The sequence below is a fragment of the Tiliqua scincoides genome, chromosome 8 (genome assembly GCF_035046505.1).
Source record: "Tiliqua scincoides isolate rTilSci1 chromosome 8, rTilSci1.hap2, whole genome shotgun sequence".
Lineage (NCBI taxonomy): Eukaryota > Metazoa > Chordata > Lepidosauria > Squamata > Scincidae > Tiliqua > Tiliqua scincoides.
Window position 1 is genome coordinate 50,989,241 of NC_089828.1, and position 26,711 is coordinate 51,015,951.

The following is a 26,711-nucleotide window of genomic DNA, read 5'->3' on the forward strand; positions in this document are numbered from 1 at the left end:
TTTAATAAAAATTAATAATATTCAAATACAGTATTATGCTCCCATTCCCTTCTATAATCTGGAATGGAACCATTCAGGAAAAGCTTTATTATTTGATTCCACCTGCCATATAAAACTGACCCTCAGATATACCACATTAAGGATCCCTTTAAAATATCAAAGAACCAAATGGATGAGTTTTTTCTGGACTGCCCCATTTCAGGCTAGGGTTGGGGAGCTGGATATATTTGAATATTATTCTACAAATAGAATTCCTTGCACTTAGAAAACAAGCATGTCAAGGAGAAACATTCATCCTCGCATTCTACCAGATGTGCTACTTTCTGCATGAAGAAAGGTCTTCCCATGACCCTGTAAGGGGTTTTTTCATTTTATACACTGTCTTTCTCCTCCTTCAAGAAGGATTCAAGGCAACTCACAAGAAACATTCTGAAAAACAGAATCAAACTAATAAAAAAAAAACAACTCAGGGGGAAAAATAAGTACACACAACCAGCCAGACATATCCAGGCCACACCACGTGCCATATGAAAAAGGAACAGTCATTTATTTAGCCATGTAAACCACTTGGTGAACTACTTTTTGCTGAAAAACAATATATAAAAATCCTTAATACCAACACCTCCACCTTCCTGCAAAAGATGGCCAAAAGGGGGCTCTGCAGATACTCTTCAGCAGGGAGTTCCACAAAGCAGGCAGGGCAGCAGAGAAGGCTCTCCCATGCATTACAGACAAGCACAGCCTCCATAAACTGTGCCATACATAGGAAAGCGTCCCTGGACCATCTCAGAGGACAGCCAGGTTCATATGGAGAGAGTTATTAAAGATGTCACCTTTAGTGCAATGAAAGTATCTGCAGCAGCAGAGTCTGGTAACAGCTTTTCCACTCTGTCCTGCTGCTTGTATAAACTGATCTTTAGTTTTTTTAAAAAGCCATATAATAACTGTCCGCTGTGAGTTATTTATTATTATTATTAACAGTATTTATATACCGCTTTTCAACTAAAAGTTCACAAAGCGGTTTACAGAGAAAAATCAAATAACTAAATGGCTCCCTGTCCCAAGGGCTCACAATCTAAAAAAATGCAAATGAATACCAGCAGACAGCCACTAGAACAGACAGTGCTGGGGTGAGGTGGGCCAGTTACTCTCCCCCTGCTAAAAAAAGGAGCACCCACTTGAAAAAGTGGCTCTTACCCAATTAGCAGGGGTTAGTTACCAATAAAACTGGTTGATGCTTTACCAGCTTACGAAGAGGAGGAAAACAATCTCAAAACTGATGAGAAAGCACTTGGTTCCTAAATAATTGCAACAAGTACAAATCCCAAAGCCTTTCTTGCTCTTATGGAGAAAGCAAGCATGGCCCTTCCACCCACCATATGTGCACCTCGCAATCCCGGCCCAACAAGACCCTCTTACCAAGATGAAAACGCAGGCCCTTGGTCTCTTCAAGTAGGCACCTCACCATTAGCTTGATCCACCCAATATGGTTCTCAGAACACAACAAGGAGTGATTCAAACCAATTACTCCACTTTACTACAGTGAAACACTCCATGCCGGCTCTCATTCGAGAGCCAATTCACCTCCGCTGCTGCAGCAAAAGAAAGAGAAACAGCCTTCCTTCCATTAAAAACCCGAATTAAGAGCCAAGCCAGCTCATGCAGAAGGCACTTTCCAGCCCTCCTCAAGGCGGCTGTTTCAGCTTAGAGCCAATAAGAGCAAAACAGTGTTCTTCAGGTGGGCTGAAAAAGCAGGATGGCAGCAGGGTCATTATAATGCAGGTAAGTGTGGCTAAATCCGGATCTACACAAACAGTAGATGACAGGGTACAACTGTTCCTAAGGATTGTGCTGCTTCCAGCTGATATAAATGCTCCCACACACTAAATCTGCACACAGAAAAGTAGGATGTCAGGGAGAAAGGCTAGCCTAAAGCCCTTTCCCCCCAACAGGAAAGCTTAATAACTGCAGGGCATTTTGTTTTTCCACATTCCTATTCCGCATTGCAGTCTGAAGTGCTAGAGATCAGGAATACTTCGTACTATGTGACCCGTTTGTGTAGGGAGCTGGTGTAGCAGCTAAAAGAGTAAACTGCGAAGCAGGACTTCTCTCAGTTCAAATCTCACCTCTGCCAGCAACTCCCCAGGTGGCCCTAGGCAAAACACTTCCTCAGCTCTTCCATCTGCAGAATGGGGGGGGGGGGAAATGCAAGTGAAGTACCTTGCACAGTCAGACCATGCTGCACAAATGCCAAAGAACAATATTTGTCCAAGCTTAAAGTTCCACAACCACTGACTCACCAACATCTTCTTCCATCTGCATTTGCCAACGGAGGACAACAAACATCATGCATCCAACCAAGCAAGCAAGCAGATTCTAAGCTGGTCAAAGAAAGGATCGAGCTGCTGAGCAGAGCCCATGACCAGAGCTGTGAGTCAGGAGTTCCTCAAGCACTTTTGCCATAAGCACTTTTGCATGCTCATTCTGTAATAGTATAAGGGCCTATTCTGAAGGCACATGATGCAGTCGCCAAAGCTAAGGAAGTCTGGATCTGGCAGAGGACAGTGCCTGAACGAGAGACCTCCTGGGGACCCCCATGTATGCTCTCTTGAATCCCACTACAGAAGAAAGATGGGATATAAATAAAACAAACCAAAGTCCTACTGTATCAGGCTAAAGACTGTTTCACACATTGCCCAGAAGCCCTTGAGCTAGACATGACAGAAAGAACTCTCTCTTGCTGTTGTTCACCATCAACTGGTGGTCCAAGGTACAAAGCCTCTGAATATGGAGGTTTCATATAGCTGTGACCAGTAGCCGTTCCATGTAGGTCCACACAAGAACCACATGCAAAGAATTCTTGCCAGGGTAGCTCTCCCTGGGGCCCAGAGATACTAGTGCAGTGACTCCCCACTGAACCAGCAAACGCAACTGGAAAGATCTTTTTAAACAATTACTGCAGCCACAGAGGGACTGAACCAAACGGCTGCAATTTTTGCAGGCAACACCAGCAGACACAAGGTGTTGGAATTCCTTAAGTGAACTCATCTTGCTTCACCTCACAGACTCCATATCCCAAGGCTCATCTCAGGAGAGCTCTAAGGCAAGTCAAATTCATATGCAGCTCCAATAGAGTCAGTCCACTGGTCTACCTAGCTCAGCATTATCAATACAGACTGACAGCAGCTATCCAGGACTTCAGATGGAGCCTTTTCCAGCCTTACCTGGAGATGCTGGGGACTGAACTTGGACCTTCAGCATGCTAAGCAGGTGCTCCGCCACTGAGCTATAGAGCCCCAACCACAGCAATTGATGAACATAAAAAAATAAACAGGTTCCACAACCCAATCAAGGTGTCGTTTTGGATACAGAAGCATATCCACCTGTAATTACATCTCCACCTGCCATGTACTGGCAAAAGGGCTCATCTGGAGCATGGGAGGCTGCCAAGAGAATGTCTCGTTAATTGCCTTCAGCGGGAGTGTTGGAAATACTAGTTTCCCATTAGGACAAGAGAGAGAGAGAGACAGAACAGAAGATTATTTTCTGACTAATTCAGGAATGAAAAACAAAGCTAAAGCAAAACTGTCCAGTCTTATGGCATATCTACTCAGAAGTAAGTTCCACCAGATTCAAATGGGACTGACTCTGTAGATCACCTGGGCTGACTGGACTAAGGAGTTGCAGTATCTTCTCTGGCCATTATCCGTGTAGCACTATGAAGACAAGTAGCAAAGGGGAAAGGAATGGCCTCTCCCAAAGAAGGGGGAAGCATGACAAAGATGGAGAAGGATGCAAGTGTACTGGACTCTAAGCTTAGGAAGAACCACTTTGAGCCACTCTACACTTAAAGGATTAACCATTTCTTTAAACTGGAGCCACTGCCCAAGCACAAGACAGCCAAAAGCATTTTTTGTGCTCAACAGCAGGCAACTGCACACGATGAGATCCTGCAGTGCATACGAGTGACTCACGATTGTTGTGCCAGCAGCACATCCAAACACAATGAATGAGGTTCTCCTGGGTCACATCACACTGCTGGCATTTCCTTAAACCCCTCCCTGCCCAAAATATACACAGTGTTATGTCACCTACTGCTTTATGAAGTTGTACATTGGGAGAAAGGTAGGCAGTGAACATACAACTGCTGGGGCAATTCAGCTCTCCGTCTCACTAAGGCAGTCAGCTCGTCTTGGCTGTACCAAAAGAAACCTCTTACACAGGTAATATATAAAAGACTGGCAGGCTTGCAGATTTCCTGTTTCATTATTATTGTGATTTTTTTGTATTTTATAAGAAGTAGTTTGTATTTATAATTGTTTTCATTCTGTATTGTGACTTCATGATTCATGACTACAGAGACTGTTGGTCTGTGACATATACTTGCAGTCGGGTTTTTATTCCTCTTTATTACACTTGTAAGCCTGAAGAAAGCAATTTGCTAAAACATATTAAGCCCAGGAAAACACACACACACACACACACACACACACACACACACACACACACACACACACAAAATATAAATCCCACACAGTTTGCACCTCTTGGGTGTTCTGTCCACTTTCCTTCCTATTGCAATCGCAACCTGTTCGCATCTGGTCCCTGAATGAGCCATTTGCTCATACCCCAAGGCAAACTTGCAAACCATCTCACAACATTCAACTTGCCCACAAGTAGTGCTAGCTATACTGCCATTTGTGGGACCTTGAGGGCACAAAAGACAACTGTAACTCTTTCCACTTACAACAGCTTCCTTGCCAGATTGCCTGGAGGCAATTCTTCCTTGCCACAGGTGGCCAATTAGTTGGAAGGAAGGAAGGAAGAGAGAGGACAACACCAATGCAGAGATAATGAGCGGGGTAACCTCACCCAGGGAACTAAACCAGTTTTATTGAACCAAACACATTTGAGTCTGCGATTCTTCTGCCGGGGAGCTGGTTAAAATAAAGAAATCTTCTATATTCTCTCAGAGGTGGGTTACACAAGCACAGACGCAAACCTTGAGCTTATGTTCTCGCTCATCTCTCCCTCATATACCAAAACTTGGAACTTCAGTTTGCATTGCATTCCATTTGAATCAGGCAAACTACAGTTTGTACAAAGCAGGTTTGCAAACCACATTCAAACCGTGGTTTGCAATCCTAGTTTGGGAGCAAACCACAATTTGCTGCATACTGGGATCAGAAATTTTCAGCCTTCATGTAGAAAAAGAGGAAGGGAGGGAAAGGAGAAGGAGGAACACCGAAGAAAACCTGTGACTTACGCCAGCTCGTAAGGCTATACCATGATTTCACATTATATCCAGTATCATCAACATGCTAGATTAGCCCTTTTCAGTCTTCGTCATCCCCCAACATGAGACGTGAGAGAGGAATAGGAGCATGTCAGCTATCTATAGCTGAGCACTCACATATTCAGTACTTGCCTGCAAAGGCAAATGTCAAATGTGCAGATGCTCAGCCATGACCAAGTCAAAATGCAGGATGCAACTAGCCAATCACTCCTAGTAACCCACTGCCATACGTTAACTGAATACAGGTTGAAACTATTTATCTGTGGATTTTCCATCAGCGGATCTGGTTCAGCATGGTTCCACTGGACCCAAGTTGATCCAGACTTGGCCCAACCTGAACCCCGCCCCCCAAGGCAACCAGAGTTGTGTTCTGGTCACCTCCGGAGAGTTTTCCAAAGCCCACAGAGGCCACCCACGTCTGCCCAGCCCCCTGGAGAGCTTCCCTGGGCCCCAGGATGCCTTATAAGGGCAAAAAAGTCACTTCTGGTTTCCCTCAGGAAACTGGAAATTGCGTTTTTTCCACGCTCCAGGGCCATTCTGAAATCCCCGGAGCTTCGGAGGGTTTGATGATGCCACAACGATGCTTTCATTATCTGTGGTTTTCTGTATCCGCAGGGGGTCCAAGAATGGATCTCTCACAAATACCGAGGCACCACCTGTATGAGATGGGCAAACAACATAACCTCCGTGGGCAGATGCACATCTTTCCATTACATGGGCAGATGGGCCAGTCCTGACCCACCATACCACATCCATGACATGGCCCTGCTTGAATACCTCTGTTGAAGCTGTCACACTTCACTGTTCGCCACACTGAGAACATTTAACACTTTTTAAAAAAATGTTGGCCAACAGACACGCAAGTATAGGTGACACCAACATTTTTTTGAGATTCAAAAACAAAAATTTGATGCAGATTTGGAACTTCCTCCTCAAGAAGGTTAAACATTTTGACAAGGCCAGCAAACATTTCTCAGAAGGAATAAGACACATCCTTAGGTTGTCACAGGATTTCACTCAAAGTTACATCAGTGAACAGGGGGCGGGGAGGCCCTCCTTGAGGGAAACAGACAAGAAATTTTGAGGAAAACAAGAAGACAGCCAAGATTTGGCAAAGGGAGTTCAACACATCATGAGAGCTGGGAAGTCAATCACCAAAGGGCAATGGCAGCGGGGTTAAAGAAGTGCCAAGGAGAGGCAGGTCCAGCAAGAATCCATTTTCTCTGTCTAGTGACAGAAGGTCAAGAAAGATCTCTTCAGGTGATGAAAAACACAGTTACACAAACCAAACTCCAGAGGCCCCCAAGGGGGAGGAGAAAGAAGAAAATTTCCGGCAACCTAAACAGATCCACATGTGTCCGCGAGTGAACAACCCATTCAGATAGAGGCAACACAAGCCCAAAGCCTTGCACAGAAACAGCCGGGGCTGGCTCTGTTTTTGATTATGCGATTGTGTATGTTTTGCACTGCATTCATTCCCAATTACAGAAAAATGTGTGCTTTTGGGTGGAAGAGGGGCAGGGTGGGAAGAGAGTCCAAGAAGGGGTGAGCAACAGCAGCAGGAGAAAGCTATACCATCGCAGGAAGAACTCCTCGTGGCTCACTGAGCAAGCCTGAAGAAGGCGGTCGACACACATTTCAGACAGGTAGCTCCAGCCTAAGGACAACATGCGGCAATGGTGGGAACATCAGACAGATGAGGCTATACGCTCCGTAGCCAAACACCTGCTTTGCATTCAGGAGGTTTCAGGTTCCATCCAACCGCATCTCCAAGCAGGGCTGGAAAAGACCTCTGGCCAACAGTGTAAAATACTGAGCTGGGTGGACCAAGAGTCTGACTCTATCTACAGTAATATATGTTGACCATGAGGACGCACGTTCAAATCCTGGCTCAGTACTGAAGCCATTGGCCAGTAAACCACTTTCAGTCTCACACTAGTGATTTAAAACTAGAGATTTAAAACAGCTGACAAAGCCATTGTATTTAACCACACACTAAAATATGGCAAGGTTGGCAAGGATGTTAAAATGCACATGGCCAATAAAACAAGGCCCGAGGCAACTTCTCTGGGTACTTTCCCTATCATTCTTATGTATGCTGTTCCAGGCTCTTGGTCCTTGCACCCCCTCTTCAGCAGAACCGACAAGCAATGCCATGGTGCATCAGATGCTTCCAACATTGGGCCAGAGCAACTGCAGAAAAGGTATGTGTCTGTGTGACCCTGATTTTATAACCTGTGCTCATTAAGTAGCTTTTGGCTCAGGGGAGCACTCACACAAGTCCCTCCATCTCCCACTTCTGGAAAAATCAGGTAAGCCCCACTGTCCAATGAGCCCCACTGTCTCAAAGCCAGGTATTTTGTTCAGCAGAGAAGAAAATGCTAAAACAATTAGCCCCACCAGACTGGCTGAATGATTCAGCAGCACCTTCAGAATGAAGAGACATCACAAACTTCTGATGGGGCAGAAAGATTCAAAACAGGTAAAAAGAAATATGCAAAATATTAAAGGGGGAGGAATCAGGGATTTTCACTACAGGGATATTCCCTAAATTTCTGGGGCAATACTAACAATCACACATTCCAATCTCAGCAGCAACTGCAAGTTTGGAGAGGCTGGAAGGGTTAAATTAACTCAATGAAGGGCATAATTAAAACACTAACCATCTGCTAGAGTCCATCTGGCTTTCATTTCCTTATAATAGGCACAGGGGGAAGCCAATTTTGCCATGTGCCTTTCTGACAATGGGTTTTCTAAAACATGCATCGCTGAAACCCGCCTTGCTGTTTCAGTCTCCCCCCCCCCCATTAAAATGATCTCCTGTGGGCATGAACACAAGTCTAAAATATTACTCAGAGCACCCCAGGAGGAAGATAATCTGCAAAGCTATTGTAGGGGAGAGAGAAAATAAACATATCGCATGCATGAAGAATTAGAAGCCTCTCCTTCCCCCCGCCCACTCGGAAAAACCACAGCACCAGAAAGGACTCCGATGTACACAGCTAAACAAGGAGGAGCCAGCTGTCCATCATCACTGTGCCATCCACTAACAGGACATGGTGGTCAGCATGTGGACCTAGGGCTGAGGTAACCTGGGTTCAGATCTCTGCCAGTCATGAATCTCAATGGATGATCCTAGGCCAATTGTTTTCCCTCAGCTGAACCCACCACACAGGAGGATGCCAACCTTAGCTCTACATGAACAGGACTTTTATGGCAAGAAGCAAACAATCAGACTGGGATTTTCTATGTAAATTCTCAATACAAGGAAATAGAGTCCTTCAGTGCCATCAATTATAGCGGGGTGGGGGGAAACCTACCCAGTTTCCTTTCACTTATTCATCACATGCCACTCTTTCAAAGAGCCTGGAGAGAGATAGTGGAAGTTCTAGGCCAGTGAATGTTCAGTGTTTTTCTTCCCATGGCAGACTGACCGCAATGGTCTTTGCCTCTTGAGATGTCACTTCAGGGAGACTCTTTCTGGTTCTATGCTCTGTTCCGAGGGCAACTATCTGTAGTAACAAATTGTCACCAGCGGAGGACAGAGGACAGACAATTTGTTACTACAGACAGCTGCCCTAGAAACAGAGCCACAGAACCCAGAAGAGTTTTTCAGCTGCTTTCAACCACCGTGCTCCAAACTCCTGGGGTATACCTACAGACCTTTTGTGGCATACTAAAGTGCCACAGTACACTGAATGAAAATCACTGTTCTCAGCAGTCTATCATCTTGGGCCACACCTGTTCAGCTTCAGTGCTAGAAAGCTATGTTGCAGGCATCCAGAGAGAAAGTAACCCATGGAACTGGCCAAGTTTTGCAGAGTAGAACCGTGCCTGGACTGACACAGCTGTACAAGGAGAACACAAGCTGCCTTGCTTCAAGAGAGCACGAGCACCAGCCAGGGAAAGCCACACTGGGTTACAGCCAGTGGGATAAGGGAGAACACACCCTCAAGACACTCAAAATGGTTATATGCATATCAGCTTTTTTTCTAGCCTCAAACAGAGCACAGCCCTTTCGCCAAGCCATGAATGCTCATTTGCCAAGTGAACCCCAGAAAGGAAGAGGGAGGGAGAAACAATGGAAGCTCCTCTCCTTTTGCCATATCACAAGAGAAGGGCACTCAGGGGAGTTTCACCTCAGTCCTCCAGGTCCTTTTCCAACCCAAAGAGTGGGAGTTGCTGACACATCACCAGGTAAAGGAGAGGGACAGAATTTGGCACACTGCCTCAGGGACCCGGAGGTCTTGGGCCAGCCCTGACCAGCTCAATTCTCAACCTCTTGGGTCACCAAGCTTGGGTCACAGCTCAGTGGTGTCCCAGATAACCCATCTCTTCACTTCCTCAGATATAGGTTAATTGCTTCCAGTCACTTCTATGAGAAACAGTAAAAAGCTTACTCCCAAGGAAATATGCACAGGCATACAGTTGGGACATTCCCCCTGCTCCCACCCCATTGATGCTGCCTCTCTCAGTGTTGGGCAGTGAAGATTCATCTCCTTTCTCTGGTCAGCTGCTGCTTACCGAGGGCACGGGCCACAGCGAGGAAGGGAATTTGATCGATGACTGTGCTCCGCCGCACAGGTCCATTGTGGGTCAGGCGAGGTCTCTTCCACACAACTCGGTTCACACCAGATTTATTAATCACGCTAAAATGATGGGGGGGGGAGGAAAGGAACAAAAATGGAAAGGAAGAGTTAACAACAGTGGCTAGTTACCAAACAAAGTATTTTTTACTGTTAAAATATGGCCCTTCTGTTGCAAAGACATCCGACAGTCACAGTAAAGCATTATTTACTTTTGAAGATTTATACGGTGCACTTTCAATTGAATGATCTGCTGAATGGTCAACCCAAAAAGCACACTTCCCTTGTTTCTGCAGACCTGGACAACTGGCAGCTGGAGAAGAGTTTTATACAAGAAGCTGTCACAAGGGTGACAAACTCATTTCATACCGAGGGCCACATAGCATTCGTGATGCCTGCTGAGGGCCGGAAGTGATGTCATTAGGCAAGAAGTGATGTCATTAAACAAGTCATAACAAAAAAAACTTTTTCTCACTTAGGAACTCATTAGCTGCAAATGACAAAAGAGAAAATATACAAATCTTGATCATACTTCAGGATAAAGGAGAGCCCAATTTTCATGTGGGCTGCCCTTTCAGCAGTAACACCTCAGCACTACACAGCAGCTGAAAGCCGGAGGGCTGTATAAAAAGCTTCCGCGGGCCACATCCGGCCCCCAGGCCTTCTGTTTGACACCCCTGAGCTATCAGATAACAAGTCAGACCACCGGTCCATCTAGTTTGGTATTGAATACACCAGTAATTTTCAACGTTTCTCTTCTCACAGCACACCAACATCTACGGTCTTCATCTCTTGTGATGACACTTCTGGTTTCCAGAATGCTCTGTTTCCTCTGCCATGGAGGAAGAGGGACAGACAATGTGTTACTACAGACAGTTGCCCTAAAACAGAGCCACAGACCCTGGAAGAGTTTCTCAACTGCTGTGCTCCAAACTTCTGCAGTATATCTTTTGTGGCACACTAGTTCAAAATTGTGGCACACCCTTTTGTGGCACACTAGTTCAAAATTGCAGGTACGCTGATTGGCAGCTGTTCTTCAGGATTTCAGACAGGGATTTCCTCCAGCGCAAATGGGAGCTGCTATGAAAGGCTGAATTTAGGTATGTACATAAAGCATTAACTTCTTAACTTCCTGTAGGTGTATGAAGACTGCCTTGCTGAAGCTGGTCTTCAGTTTGAGCCATTAATCTCCTTGAATGACAGTTTTGTCCGGCTCTGAAGTGTTTTATGCTTTTCTTACTTCTATTTTTCCCTGTGCACTTCTTGTCTTATTGTAGCTTTTTCAAAAAATGTGTATGTACGTTCATATGTATGTGTACCCACTGCTTTGGGATTGCTGAAAAAGTAGCCTGAACAGGCATATATGCTTTTGGTAAAGGGGTGGAAACCATAACTAAACATTAAATTACTCAGCGCAAAGAATGAGAATTGCTGAAGGAGAATCAGCATGGGTTCTGTAAAGACAGGTCCGGCCTCACTAACCTTCTAGAGTCAGAAAAGCCCACATTCAGCTTTTTCCCCCCAACCAGCACCCCAGGGTGAAGGACAAATAATCTCGCTCAAACAGAATGAAAAGCAGCGTTATAAAAAAAAAAATCTGGCTTCTTAAAAGCTCAACTGCTGCCAGTCATTGATATTTGCATAAAATTATTAAATGGTAACTATCTTTGGCATAATTGTTAATGAATTTGTTTTTGTGAGGTATTTACACAACATTATTGAAACAGTAACCATCAATCAAATATATACATATTTACATTTTTATATAGCTAGGCTTGCTCGCAAAGCAATGCATAAACACTAAACAAATACGTCATTATGTATTGTGATACATAATGGTGTATCAAAACCATTACAAAAACAAACTTCATGGTGTAATTCTATAGTGTCTACCCAGAAGCAAGTCCCATTTTATTCAATGGAGCTTACTTGCAGGTAAGTGTGTCCAGGATTGCAGCCTAACAGCCCAAACCAATCTTTCCTGACACCCCCCCCCCCACCGGCTGGTACAGCTGTGTCAAAAAGGTATGTGCTGTATCCAGTGGGGGAGGGGAGCAAAATGAGAGGCTTTGGAGTGGAAAGCAATTTCGCTGGTGCAAGTCCAAGAAGATATTCCAAGTAGGACTTCTTTCTTTTTTTAATTGGGTGGGGGGCCAAGGGCAGGTGAACTATCTGAGTGTCTCAGGGTTTCTCCCAGCAAGTGTGAGAAAGCAACAGTGAATAAGAGCCGCACCTTTAATAATATTTTAGCACCTGTTCCGAGACGCTTAGTGGCAGGACCGGTTTGGTGGCCTGGATGACAAGCAGCAAACGAGCTGGTGCCAACTAGCTATTAATCTTTCAAGTCTAAGAAACACAGCTGGATGCCCTGCAGAAGGAAAGCACTTCCAAGAGCCAGATAAACGGAATTCTGCAACAATCTGAGGGCCAAATATGCAAGATCAGAAATGTGGAAAGTCACAAAGAACACTGCCAAAAAACCAAATATATGTATGCGTAATTTAATTATGAATCAGTAGCTCAACAGTAGAGCACATGCTCTGCCAGCAGAAGAGGTTGGATCAAGTTACACAAGATGTTTAGTATCTTTCCACCAGCTGAGAACAGACTAGACTAGACTACACATCTAAAGGCAGGAGCCTACAGAAAAAAGGAGATATGATCTGACATTTGCCACCCCCAGCAAAGCAAATGGAGGCACCTCTACCTATTAGAAGTGAAAAAATCTCTGGAGGCCAATGAGGCAGTAGCATATTGGCATAGATCAAGTCAGCAAGGAAACTTTCTGGGGTATCTTGGCTTCGGAATGACTGGAGAGGAAACTGAGCCTGTCCATCTGGTGCAAGGCTTGGGAACTGATGAGGGCAGGGTTGCTCTGGTGCCAACTTTCAAGCCTCAGAGGCTTCACTCATGTAAGCAGCTTGGCAACTGGCTGGCCCATTTTCCTGCGCTGCACATTCCACTTGCCATGACCCCAACTCTATGGCTCAGGGGGAACATTCATCAAGGATTTTCTGAGTCACTGGGAAGCAAGTTATTTCACTGAGGTGGGAGCAGGGGGCAGTGTTTAAAATGTCAGAGTGGGACAAGGGAGCCCAGGGCTCAGGTCACCACTCTGTTGTGAAATTCACCAAGATATTGGGGGTAGCTGTGCTTTCCTAGCCTACTACTTCACAAAGTTGTTGTGAGGATAAAATGGGGATAGGGAAAAGTAAACCTGGATCCCACCCAGAGCAACTTTGAGAAAAACTGAATCAAGATAGCAACAAATTATGGCATAGCTAACGGACAAGAGCACCACCTAAGGAACAGCCTATATTAAAGCCAGTTGCGGCACTTTTGACTGTTCACAACATTTCATACACCTTACAATCACTCATGTCAATATTATCAACCTATCAAAAATACAGTAATCAAAATTAGCATCATCTCCATATTGCAGATGGTGGGAGGAAGAGAAACCAAGGCTTTCACCTTGCCTTGAAACAAAGTCCCAACCTGAACAAACCCAACAACTGGCCGAGAGAATCAGACCTGAAGCCAAATGGAAACTCTCTTAATTGAGTGATACTACAAGCAGAAGCATTTGACATTCTTCATGAAAGGTATCTAGATTGGTTCAAAGCATCTGAACCAGTTACCAAACTGGTTTTTAAGAACATCAGCATCTGAATTAGAGAAGAAATACAGATAGCTGAACTGGAACCTCAGCCAAATTTTCAATGGTTTGACTCCCCAACTGCAGGTTTATGGCAGAAACAAAAACATATACAACATGTTTCCAAAACAGTGCCATCTTCATAAGCTCCTTAACACATTATTTAAAACATGGCATTGTTCTCCAAACCCTATAAACTCTCTTTAGAAATTGTTACTCATTTACATGTTGTATATGATGGGAATTTAGCCTGTGGTTAAATATCACAGCTGAGGTATCAGCTGGGGTGCAAAGGGGGTTCTATTCCACCACCACTGACCCGTGAATAGATCTTCCCGATTCAGGACACTTGGGAGGGACTCAAGGTGGGTGGGAAGGCCAGCCCAAAAGCCACTCCTCATCTGGACACAAATAGATGAGCAAGGATTGACTTATTTATTTATTCACATATTTATACCGCTTTTTCTCCAAGGAGTTCAGGGTGGTGTACATAGCTGCTTCCCTCCTTTTGTCCTCACAACAACCCTGCAAAGTAGTTGAGGCTGAGAGATAGTGACTGGCCCAAGGTTACCCAGTAAGCTGAGCAAGGATTTGAACCTGGATCTTCCAGGTCTAAGTCCAACTCCCAAAGTCAAACATAAGGCAAGCAGACCAGATGTGGTCCCTGGAAGCTCTTTTTCTGGCCCATAGGCACTCCCAGACCCTATCAGTTACTCTCAGCTGCTGTGCTGTGCTGAGATGTCACTGCTGAAAAGGAAGCCGGCATGATAATTGGGCTCTCCCATAACTTGAAAATACCAAGATTTGCGCATTTTCTTTTCTGCCATTTGTAGTTAATGAGTTCTGAAGTGAGAAAAAAGTGCCTATTTCTGGTCATGCTTAATGACATCACTTCCGGCCCTCAGCAGGCATCATGAATGCTATTTGGTCCGCTGTATGCAACGGGTTTGACAACTCTGCACTACAACAGCCCGGCTCTTAACAAGCCTGCCATTTCCACAAAATGCAATTTCCTTGCTTGAAGGACTTTTACAACCAGCACCTCATCTGGAACACTTATTAACTTTCTGATCTCGCTGCTATGCTCACCTCAGCCCCATCTTTTGCACAACGGCTGCCTAGAATCTCTTTTCAAGCCCTGTACAGCCCCCACATGTACTGGGGACACTGACCTGAGTGTCTTAAAAGAAAGGTTGGGATATAAACCATCAATTAGTGCTCTCATCCCTCCACTAAGCATGAATGGTTCTTCTCCACTGTTTATCCTTTCACCTATTCTATGAGGCCAGTCGGGCAGAGAAAATGTGACTGACTGACCTCATGTCACCTACCGAGCCTTGCAGCCAAGGGAGGATTTGAACCCAGATTAGAGTCCCTCATCCTAGTCTAACACTAACTCAGTGATTTTCAATCTTTTCCATTTCTCAGCACACTGACAAGGTATTAAAATTGTCAAGGCACGCCATCAGTTTTTTGACAACTGACAAGGCACACCATGCTACCTGCGGAGGGCTCACATCCCCCAACAGCCCTATTTTGAAATGACCTTATAAATGACTTTCCTGTAAACTTCCACAGCATACCCAAGGACCATTCACAGCACACCAATATCAGTCTCTTTCTTAAAAACATGTTTTATTGAGTACTAACATATTTTATTGTGTATTAATGGCGTCCAACTGTCAGCCACCATAGCTGCTTTTAACTATGTTAAATGTTTAAAAACCAGGAAGACTGAACCCTCTCACATGAACGTTGAACAGATTTGCAAGGGCATCCAAAGAACTACTTCTTCAGTAGTAGTTCTCTGGATGCTTTAAAATGCATTTCAATGGTCAGTATTAAATTAAGTTTAATTAAGGAACTCAAGTCTGAACTCCATAACCCAAGGACGCTTACTCTTGCAGAAGAGCAGAATGTCAATTGCACCAAAGCATATATAGATGGAGTTCAGTATTCACAGATACCGGGTCCAACTTTAAAACCCTTTAAGCAAAAGAAAAGCATGCCAAAATCACAACATACTCTGGGGCAAGGTTGGGAGGAGTAAGGAACCTCCGTATGACCTGGAAGTGGATCTTTAAGTTCTAAAAATAGCCATAGAGCAGCAGTTCCCATACTCTCTGGGAGTTCGGGAATAGGGGTCAGTGCCTGCGGGGAAAGGGTGAAGGTAGCGATGCAATCGCCACAATTGTGTCACTGTCAGAGCCAAAACAGGGGTTTTGAGACTTACCTAAGGCAGCACTGGCCTCTGCAGGGGGTTCAGAATGCCCCACGGACACCTCTGCAGGACTCTCCAAGCCTCCAAACAGCTAAAAAAAAGTTATTGTGACCCACTTCAGGTTTCACAATCACAAACTGGAAATGGGTCATGATCACTTTTTTTAGCTTTCTGGAGGCTTGGGGAGCCCTGCAGAGGCATCTGTGGGGCTTCCTGCATCACCCCAGAAGCCAGCGCTGCCTTAGGTATGTCTCAAAATCCCCTTTAGGCCCAGACAGCAACATAATTGAAACAAATGCCTTTGCCATCGCCCTGCCCCTTAAGGGGGCAGAGTCAAGGCTTCCCTGGCTGGGGCGTTGCAATGCCCCAGGTGTGGGAACTTCTGCCACAGAGGCTTAGAAACAGCATGGTTTGGCCACGCAAAGGTAGGAAACCCAATTTTGGCATGCTTTCTGCTGGTATCCATGGTGAGTCAAATTCGCTGATGCCTAATTCACGGATACCAGGAGCCCACTGTATTATATCCTGACAAAATGCCCTGTTTAGGCTACAAAAGCAACTACTCCTAGGAGCAAAATAGTAAGACAACAAGATGGTTACCTGCCCCCAAGACCTTCAATCCGCTGCCTCTCCTTTGGGAGTTCTGGTTTGTGGTCCTGCGTCACCTCTATAGCCCGAACAAAGTCATCTTTGGGGTCATCTTGGATTCCAAGCACCACTCCTGAATCGCCAACATGTGCCACGTACATCTTTGACCCCCGGATGATTACCACACTAGCAGTAGTTCCTGATGTGCTTGGCAGTCCTGTCATCGTTTTTGGCCACTCAGCTGCAAAGGGAGATAAATCAAACTTTGAAAAAGAATCAGCAGGCAGTACAAAAACTCTTCCACAATAGACACAAAACACAGAGCTAATTCAGGCGTAGAAATATCCACTCCCTCCAGTGATCAAGAGATGCTTCGAAATGAACAGGGTAGGGAGCTAACCCACTTAATATCACTTAAGACACTAAAAGGCAGAATATAAATCACAGTTCTTCGGAGAATGACTGGCTGAGTTCCAGCAAACCACCTAGCTCCTGCTACCTACTGAAACTTTTGCAGTGTGCCCAGGGATACATGAACCTATGTCTGATCAGGAAGAGAGACTTAGGGTGTAATCCTAACAAACTTTCCAGCACTGACATAGCTGTGCCAATGTGGTATGCACTGCACCTGCAATGGGGAAGAAATCAAGGCAATCTCCTCAAGATAAGGGCATGTTCATTACCTTACGTTGGGGCTGCATGGTGGCTAGGTTAGTGCTGAAAAACCGGTTAGGACTGCGCCCTTATTGTTTCTAAGCGAGACTGCAGACTCAAGATCACTAGGCAGTTTAGTTCTGCCTCAGCTGTTTGGCGGTCCTGAGGATGCAGTTTTGCTTTGCAAATTTCACACACACAGTGGTGAATCACAGGGATTCTATTTTTTAAAAAAGAAGTAGTAAACCACACAAGACGAAAGTCAGCTCATTCCAGTGCAAAGTGTGAACACCCATCCCCAGTCAGCAGGTTGCACTTCTTGCCCTGCCCTGTTTCACCCTAGCTGGCCAGCTCTCTATCAGCATAAGAGCAGCCCCAGAGATCAGGCCAAAGGCCCATCTAGCCCAGCACTCCATTTCCCAAAGAGGCCACGCAGCAGAGCTTGAAGGCATTAGGCCTCTGCTGTCATTGCTCCTGGCAACTGGCATTCAGAGACACACACCCGGCCCCAGAACCTGGAGGCAGTGCCTAGCCGCTGACTGGTAACCATGGAGAGGGCTCTTCTCCTCTGTGAATGCGTCTAATCCCATTTTAAAGCTAGCTAAGTTTGCGGGCATCGCCACCTCTTGTGGCAGAGAATTCCAGAGACTGATTATGCCTTTGTGTGAAGAAGTACTGCCTAGTCTGTCCAAAATCCATCTGGCAATCAAAATGATCAAGGGGCTGGAGAAGTGGCCCTATAAGGAAAGCCTGCAGCATTTGTGACTTTTTAGTTTAGAAAAAAAAAAAAAAAGGCAACACAGGTGCAGGAAGGGGACACAAATGAGACATATAACATCATGCAAGGTATGGAACAAGAAGGCAGAGAGAGGCTCTTCGGTCTCCCTGGCTGATCTTCGAAAACCTTCTGGATCTATCCCACCAGATGCAGGCTTTGCACTCCATCCCTTTTCCAGGCAAGCGCAGAAACAGAAACATGAAACAAAAGACTGGCCCCCTCTCCTTTGCCACTGGTCAGGCCACGGAGCCCAAGAGCTCACTGACAGGCCATCCCAGATGCCAGTTACAAGACAGAAAACAGCTCTCAAAGTCCAGGCTGCTGGAGCAAAAATCCTGGAGGTCCATGCTGACTGTCTGCACTTGCTTCCCCCCTTTGCTGCTTCTCCTATTGTCCTTACAGCAGAGAACTAAACCTCTTCAAATAGTGGGGAGGGACAAAGAAGATTTAAGAGGTGGATGTCTTGTCCCGCTGTAGAAAGGCTTGGGGGAAAAAGGCTTGTGAAATTAAGTTGAATACTGCTTTAAAGTAATTGAAAGAAATGAAGATATGTATGCAACATAAAAACATGAGCCGACATAACTGCAAGTACAAACATCACTCCAGGTGGAGGTGAGGATTAAGAGGCTGTGCCAAAGTCTTTACAGAGAGGTGGGTTTTAAGAGGCATCTGAAGGAGGGAGGGTTACCTGGTAAATTTATTATTTATTTTATTTATTACATTTTTATACCACCCTTCCTCCAAAGAGCTCAGGGCAGTGTACACAGCTGCTCCCCTCTTTTTGTCCTCACAACAACCCTGCGAGGTAGGTGAGGCTGAGAGAAAGTGACTGGCCCAAGGTCACCCAGGAAGCTTCGTGGCTGAGGGGGGATTTGAACCTGGGTATTCCAGGTCTGAGTCCACCTCCCAAACCACTACACCACCCCGGCTCTCTGGAATGCCCTGGAAGGAATGTTCCAGGCCTACAGAGAAGCAAAGGAGAGCAGGCAGAGTCCTATAATCCCAGCCTTCAGGACAAATACTCTCATTGTAGGATATTTGCCACAGTAATAAATAAACGGGCCTCCCATGCAGAATTGCATATCACTGCCAGGAAGGTTCATAGGCTGCATTAGCTGTGACTTGCAACCTCCTACTGCTGCCCGAGGCGCTCACGTGCCATTTGTGTTTTATGTTTCTAGTTCTCCTTAGACAGAAGGCTAACTATACAACCAAAAGAGAACAAACCATCTTTTGTTTCTGCCACTAGAAATGCAATGCCCTTCTGAAACTGCTGCATACATCTGTTCCACTTTATTTGCAGGATCATCTCTCCCCTCTCCCACTCTGCTCCATCTGAGGTCCATGAAACCACATCCACTGAGCCTTGTGTGCCCATCTCCTACCTTCAAAGCACATTCCAGGTTGTACACTGCTATATGCTACTACCCCTGTTGTATGGGCAAAGAAGCACTTTTTCAAGTGGTGCTCATCTTATATTTAGCAGGGGGAGATTACCTGTCCCTCTTCACCCCAGCAGAGTGCCTCTTCTAGTGGCTTCTAGCTGATGTTCTTCTGCATCTTTTTAGATTGGGAACCCTTTTGGGACAGGGAGCCATTTAGTTTTTTGATTTGGTTTGTAAACTTTTTTTGTTGAAAAGTACTATATAAATATTCTGAATAATAATAATACACTGCACTGGCCCATCCATGAAGTCAACTGGATTGAACTCAGGACAATTCCAACACTCTAACCAATACACTACACCATCGCACTTGAATTCCTCCCCAGCAAGCGTTTTTCCTCTAGGTATAGCAAGTAACATACTAGCTCTTTACTTTTCGGAGTTGAGCCAAACTCTGCTTTTAAGTAATGGAACAAACCTCCTGTTGCTTCTTCCACTCACAATTCAACAGACGGGCTGCAAAACAGACGGGATATATGCCAGGCAGCCTGGAATTGCTTATTGGCACCAATCCTGAAGACTCATTCACTAGTCCATCATATTGGAATGAATGGGCCTTGGGAATAATTTCATGCAGCAAGGACTCTGGCCAATAAAGTTGCTCTTCTTTTCCTCAGTAGAAGTCTATGTTTACGTTCCACCACGTTCACAAAACATCACTCATATCAATGCATCCACACACTGTGGGCACTATTCCAGATTGGGAGGATTTAGATTCTTATCAAGCTTCTGAGTCCCACTCTTAGATACACTCAAGGTTAGATTACCCTCCAAAAGCCTATCTTGAGATGGCAAAAGTTGCCATTTTGTCAAAATTACTTTTATACTTCAAATACAGCAATACCTTACACTTTTGTCTGGTTCGGAACCAAAACATGGATGAAAGTAAAAGCATAGCCTTATTTAGCTCGCCAATTTATTTTGGCCTGCAAAAAATGTAAATAACTAACTATACAACACATTGAATGTGTGTGAAACCTAAACAAATAAACATAAAACATCAACAAATGTCATGGAAGGTTGAATGAAATCAGATGGAAAAGGAAAGCACGTGGATGAAATTTGAAGTGTGATTATAACTGAAAGTAGCTGAAAGAAAAAAGCGATGAAAGTCAAGTGGATGAAAGTCAAGGTATTGCTGTATAGGTAAATAAATCTTATTTCTTTAAAATGACTTATGTCCCACCTTTCCCTCCAAATAAATGGAGTGCTCACAGTTTATGCCAATCATGCAGGTTTAGCTAATTAAATACATAAATTTGCTAAAGAAATAAAAGGACGCATTGTTTCTAAGTTAATACACCCTCTGTCAGAACAAGTGTCTTCCAAGCAGAAATATTCCCCACTCTCATACACGTCAGAGGGAATGCCTCTTAGAGTATAAGAGAACACATGCCGTCCACAGTTTTCACAGGTATCAGTCTTAAAAATAATGTTAAGATTCGATGTTTATCTTTTTAGTCAAAATGTTTCAGATAATCTAACTGATTAAATCACAAAATGTTGACACACTAACTATAACTATGGCAACATCCCCCATACAAAAAGAAAAAAGGTGCACATTTTAGTTTTCGTTTAAACGCCACTTCTCTTCCATGAAAATTAAGGTGGCTTATAAAATTTGCATGCAGTTTCTCATCCAGGTATCAACCAGGCCTTAGACCTGCCTAGTTTCAACAAGGTGGCTTCAGACCACCACTATGCCAATGACACCAAGACATTCCTAGGATATGGTCCTATTATAAGTGAGCACAATAGTCAAACCAGCAAGCCGGACAAAGATAAAAGCAATCCCAATGAACAATCAAATTCCTGGTAACTCCCAGGAAGGGAGAAGGGACAGTCATGTCATGCTCTCCTTAAATGATACCCCTAACATAACACATACCTTGAGTCACACCTGCTTGGGATCATCAGGCCAAGTGTTGAGTTACAGAAGGAAATCTGAAATCCTACTGCCAAATGCCAGTCTTTAATAATAATAATATAATATAATAATATACAGTATTTATATACCGCCTTTCTTGGTCTTTATTCAAGACTTTATTCAAGGCGGTTTACACAGGCAGGCTTATTAAATCCACGCAGGAATTTTTACAAATTGAAAGAAGGTTCTCTCTTTCAAGAACCACCACATTCAAGATGTTACGCTCCGATCTGGTTTAACATTCTGGCCTCCATCCTCCCACGCTCCGAGCAGATGGAACAGCTCAGCTGCAGCTTGCCAGCTGCTTCAAGGTCGCACGGTGCCGGTGGCCTCGAACTGCCGACCTTGTGGATGTTAATCTTCAGGCAAATGGAGGCTCTACCCTCTAGACCAGACCTCCTGCCCAAAGAATGATAAAGTCGTGCATCCTGGCCATTTCCCATCCCATCACCAATCAAAGCCAGACCTAGCTGCCTTCTTCCACAATCTACAGCCAATTCTGTCAATTATATTTAGGAAGAGAAAGCAATAGGCTTAGATGGGCAGAAAGGGAGGGGCAGAAACAAGAAGAAAAAGTACAATTGCAGAGATGATCTGTGCACAGGTTATGAACCTGTGCACATGTCCTCCCCATTTCTTTCAACAGTATACATCAACAATTAAAAACAGGTCAGTCTGATGGAAGGGGGCTGTTTATAATCCTTCCCACATTTTAGTACATATTAGAGGTAAGTAACACTACCCGTCATGCTGTTTATTGCTCTCCAGGTGTTTGTCCCAAACAGCAAACTGTACAGAAACTACACATTCCAAATTATATACATTTAAAAAGCAAAATTTAGTATGCAGCAGATGAAGCTGCAGGATTAACGGCTGGGTTGGATGGTGGAACAAAGCCCACAGGTGTACATATTTGGTCCCTGTTGTGTAAATGCAATGTTGGGCAGAAATGGCTTGAAGGGGGGCCATCACAAAACATAAGGGGACAAATTGGGTAAATCTGAGGTATTGAAGCAGAGTTGTTTGGAGTTAAACAGTTGCCACTTTGAAGAACTACTGCCAAGTCATGCCGTTTCTTGCCTATTACTTAACTTGTGCAGACATTCGCAACTTTAAATCGCCACCCTCTCTCCAAGGACTGCCTATTGCTCTCCCCTCCCCCTCCATTTTTCTCTTCACAACCACCTTGTGAGGAAGGTTAGAAATAAGAACTTTGTTATTGCATAGAAAATCATTAGTTGTAAATGACACAAGAGAAAATGTGGAAATCTTGTTCGTAATTACAAGCTATGAGAGAGCCCAATTATAAACAGGGTCCAGATGCGTTGCTTCCGAGGGCTGCATTCTTAACACCCCTGGTGTAGGCAGCACTGACCTAGATGGACCAAGGGTCTGACTCAGAAGAAAGCAGCTTCATATAGTGTGGAACCTGTTGCAAAGATAGTATCATGAGCTTGAGGCTCAGCTATGAAAAAACCAATAACCCTGAACTTTTTATTTGCATATTTAAAATCATATTTTATTTGAATATACTGTATGCATATTTCAAATCAGTGAGAAAGCAAGTAATCAGTTAAGATTCCTTTAGTCAGGAGAAAGCTCAAAGAACTCTGAAGTTCCATCAGAAGTGGAAGGGGAGGGAAGAAAGGGCAATGGTAAATGCTTACTATGGAAGCAGGGGGGTAAATACCTTAAAGAAAAATTTCTACCTCCTCACAGGAAAGAGGGGCAAAAACCCAGCATCTCAGCCAAGCTCACACACATTGGGTGTAACAAATTTCACTACCCTCCCCCCATTTTCTAGGAACTTGCAAGCAGAGTTAAAGACAGCATACTGTAGTAATCAGAGCGTCACACTAGGAAGTGCAGACTTGGTTCAAGTTCCAGGTATAGCCAAGAAGCTCACTGGATGATCTTGCGCCACTCACTCTCAGAAACTAACCTACCTCACAAGGCCGCTGTGACAAGGGGAAAGGGGAGAATTCAAGCACACGTGTGCTCCTTTCCAAGAGCTTCAGCTAAAGAGCAGCTAATAAAAAGTACAAGTGAAAGAGTTCACATATACACCCCTTCATCTGTTTCTTTTTTAATCACTGTATTCTTAAGTGAGAACCTTACATCTATACTGCTCAAATGAACTCATTCCTCACCAACACAGGAGAGTTGTTTCATACTCCCCTTTAAAATGGGAGCCTTTACCTCACTTTGATGCCACACAGTATGCCCATGGAAGGCTTGAGTGAAGTAAATCTTCCCCACACAGAATCATAGAGTTGGAAGGGATACACAAGGACAAGGTCATCTAGTCCAACCTCCTGCCTGTAACAAGAAATCCTCCTAGAGTATCTCCAGCAGGTGCTTGTTCAGCCTCTGCTTTAACATCTCCAATGAGGGAGAATCTTCCACCTTTGGTAATCTGTTCCACTGCTGTACACACATACCATCATGAATTTCTTCATGAGGTCTAACTGGTATATCCTCTCTTGCAGTTGGTACCGACTGATCTAGTTCTATTCTCAGAGGCATACGTATTCCTTGCTCCATACAACAGCCCATCAGGTATTTGAAGAGTGCTATCATATCCCTTCTCAGCCTTCTCCAGGCTAAAGTTCCCTCAACCTTTCCTTGCAGGGCTTGTTCTCCAGACCTCTGATCATCCTCAGCATTCTTCTCTGAACCCACTCCAGTTTGGCTGCATCTTCTTAAAGTGGGGTGCCTAGAACTGGATACAGTATTGTAAGTGAAGTCTGACCAACTCAGAGTAAAGTGAAGCCACTACTTCTCGGGACTTGGAAGCTATGGTTCTACTAATGCAGAATTAAAATTGCATTAGCCTCTTTGTAGCTGTGTCACACTACCAACTCATATTCATCTGGAAATTCACTGTAACTTCAAGATCCCACTCACAAATTGTGCTGCCAAGCCAGGCATCTCCCATTCTATACTTGGTCTTTGGTTATTTTTGCCTAAGCGCAGAACCATGCCTTTGACCCTGTTGAACTCCATCCTATTCATTCCAGCCCAGGAATCCAATCTGTCAAGGTCTTCCTGAAGGCTTCTACTGAATCAACTGTTCCATGTCAACGTGAGATTCAGCCTGGCTTAATATTCCTCTAAGTAAAGTCAGTAAATGCTTTATTTCCACAGAGTAGCACACTTAGGTTGCAATATTATACTGTAATTTCCTGGGAGTACAGTACATCACACCAAACACAGTGGGCTTTAGAGCCCAATCCTATTCAACTTTCCAGTACTTATGCAGCCGTGCCAATGGGGCATGAACTGCATCTTACGTTGGAGGGGTGCAGTCATGAAGGCCTCCTTCATGACTGCAGGGAGTCATAGGAGTCAAAGGGAAAGTTTATTCCCTTTTTTAGGAGGCTGTATTGTGCCTGCACCAGCACTATAAAGTTGGATAGGACTGGGTCCTTAATTGGGTCCTAGTAAACACACAAATGACTGAGTTGTAATTCAATTCCTAATCAGGTTTACTTGAAAGTACACCCCAAACTAGTTCAACAGAGCTTATGAGCACACAGAAACTTGTACACTTTACGGCAGTGCTTACTCCTACTTAAAGCTACATTCCCAGACACACTTCCTAGGAAGCAAGTATTCCTAAAGTCCAAAGAAAATATGCTATGGGGCTGTCATTCTGCACAGGGCTACTAGAGGATAAGTCTCCTGGAACTTCACTGGGGCTGACTTCTGAGCCCCCATACAAAGGATCTGCCTAGTCAGCAATGTGTCACTCTCCAGTTAGGAGACCTGTTCTAGAACACCATTTTAAACTTGAACAGAATTCTAGATTTTTTACACAGCACCAACTTGAGGGCATAATCCTATGCACGTCTACTCAGAAGAAACTCTTATTGTGTTCAATGGGGCTTACTCTCAGGAAAGTGTGGAGAGGATTGCAGCCCAAGTCTCATTTAACAACAGCCAGTTCCACAATGTGTCAGTTTTTAACTACTACCACCAAGTTAAATGTCAATCATAACAGCAATATGATTTATTCCTGGAGACCTCCCACCCCACAAATCTGGGTCAACCTTTGTTCATCTGTGAATGTGGGGAAACAAATCTCAAGGAGGCTGGAGGGGAAAAGGTGGAGAAGGGTTGGCCAAATACACACATCTAAAAAGGCAATGAAATGACCCAGGCTGTGCAATCCTACCCACATTTACCTAGCAGTAAACCCCACTGACTGTAATAGGCCACAATCCTATGCACTTTCCTGGGAGTAAGCTCCATTGTACTTAATAGGACTTAGATCCCTTAGCATGATAGAAGTAGACCCGCTTAGGACTGGACTGTGAGGCTGCAATCCCAGCCACGCTTACCTAGGAGTAAGCCTTACTGTCTGTAATGGGACTCAGGCTACTATCCTATGCAAAGTTTCCTGGGAGCAAGCTTCATTGAACATAATGGAACTTACTTCTGAGTAGACCCACTTAGGATTGCGCTGCCAGGTGACAGTCCTATGCACACTGGCCTGGGAGTGAGCCCTGCTAACTATAATCGCCTTGCTTCCGAGTAGAGCCGCCCAGGACCGGGCTCTTACTCCCGAGTAGAGCCGCCCAGGACCGGCTCCGACAAATGAGGGCCATGCCAAAGCGGAGGGTCCGACTTACGCAGCTTCTTCCACATGGCCCGGTGGCAGGCGACGAAGCCCTTCCGCAGCGCGGCGCAGACGACGGCCGGCTCCTGGGAGCGGAAGCCCTTCTGCTTCTTGATGAAGCCCCAGAGGTGCTCGCGGGCGAACTGGGCCGCCTCCCGGCCGCCGTGCCCGTCGCAGACGGCGAAGAAGGCCACCGAGGGGCCGCCGCCGGGAGGGCGAGAGGGGGTCGGCGGCGACTGCGGGGCGGCCGCCCTGGAGCTGCTGCTGCTGCTGCTGCTGCTCCCTCCTCCGCGGCCCCGACAGTCCTCCTCCCTCGCCGGGGCTGCCCGGGGGGCGCCGCCGTCCTCGGGCTCGACCAGGATCTGGGTCACGTCCTCCATGTATTTCCTGCCGCCCTGGTCCGAGAACAGGCTCACCCGCAGCGAGCACGGGAGCCCCTCCATGCGGGACGTGCGGCGGGACCGGAGCGACAACGACCGGGCTGCTCTCCCGCTCCCCCTCCTTCGCTGGCCGGGGAAGGGGCCCTTCTCTGCCCCGCTGCTGCTGCTGCTGCTTCCTCCACGGCCACCGATCCCGATCCCCTTCCCTGCCTGCCGGCGCCTTATTGTTTACGCCCGTCCAGGAAGGCGCTGCTGGGGCATGTCCGCGCCGTGGAACCTTCGGATGTAACAAACCCGAAACAATCCCCGATGGAACGCTCGGGAGCTCAACGTTCCAAGGGAGGAGCAGCGCCCCCCCGCGCCCGCCGCGCAGCAACTGCACCTGGCTCCGCCCATGGACGCGTCTGCTGCGATGGCGCACTAGCTGACAGCCTGACGTTCAAAGACGGGGCGGAGTGTGGGCAGTGGCGTAGCTCGAGTGGGGCAGAGCCCATTCCGGGCGGTGGGAGCCAAACAGAGGCAAATGCCCAGAAAGCTACGAAGGGGAGGAGCCGCTT

General features: G+C 45.5%; 1 protein-coding gene across 1 annotated transcript in view; it reads right to left on the reverse strand.

Moving 5' to 3' along the window:
- The window catches only part of PPM1D (protein phosphatase, Mg2+/Mn2+ dependent 1D), a 42,284-nt gene extending 15,805 nt beyond the window's left edge, over positions 1-26,479 (reverse strand). Inside the window, exons 1-3 of the mRNA XM_066635724.1 lie at positions 25,788-26,479; positions 16,362-16,590; positions 9,821-9,945 (exon numbers count right to left, since the gene is read on the reverse strand). Of these exons, the coding sequence (XP_066491821.1) occupies positions 9,821-9,945; positions 16,362-16,590; positions 25,788-26,217 (784 nt within the window). The 5' untranslated portion in view covers positions 26,218-26,479. The remainder of the gene's footprint in view (positions 1-9,820; positions 9,946-16,361; positions 16,591-25,787) is intronic.
- Positions 26,480-26,711: the final 232 nt, after the last annotated feature.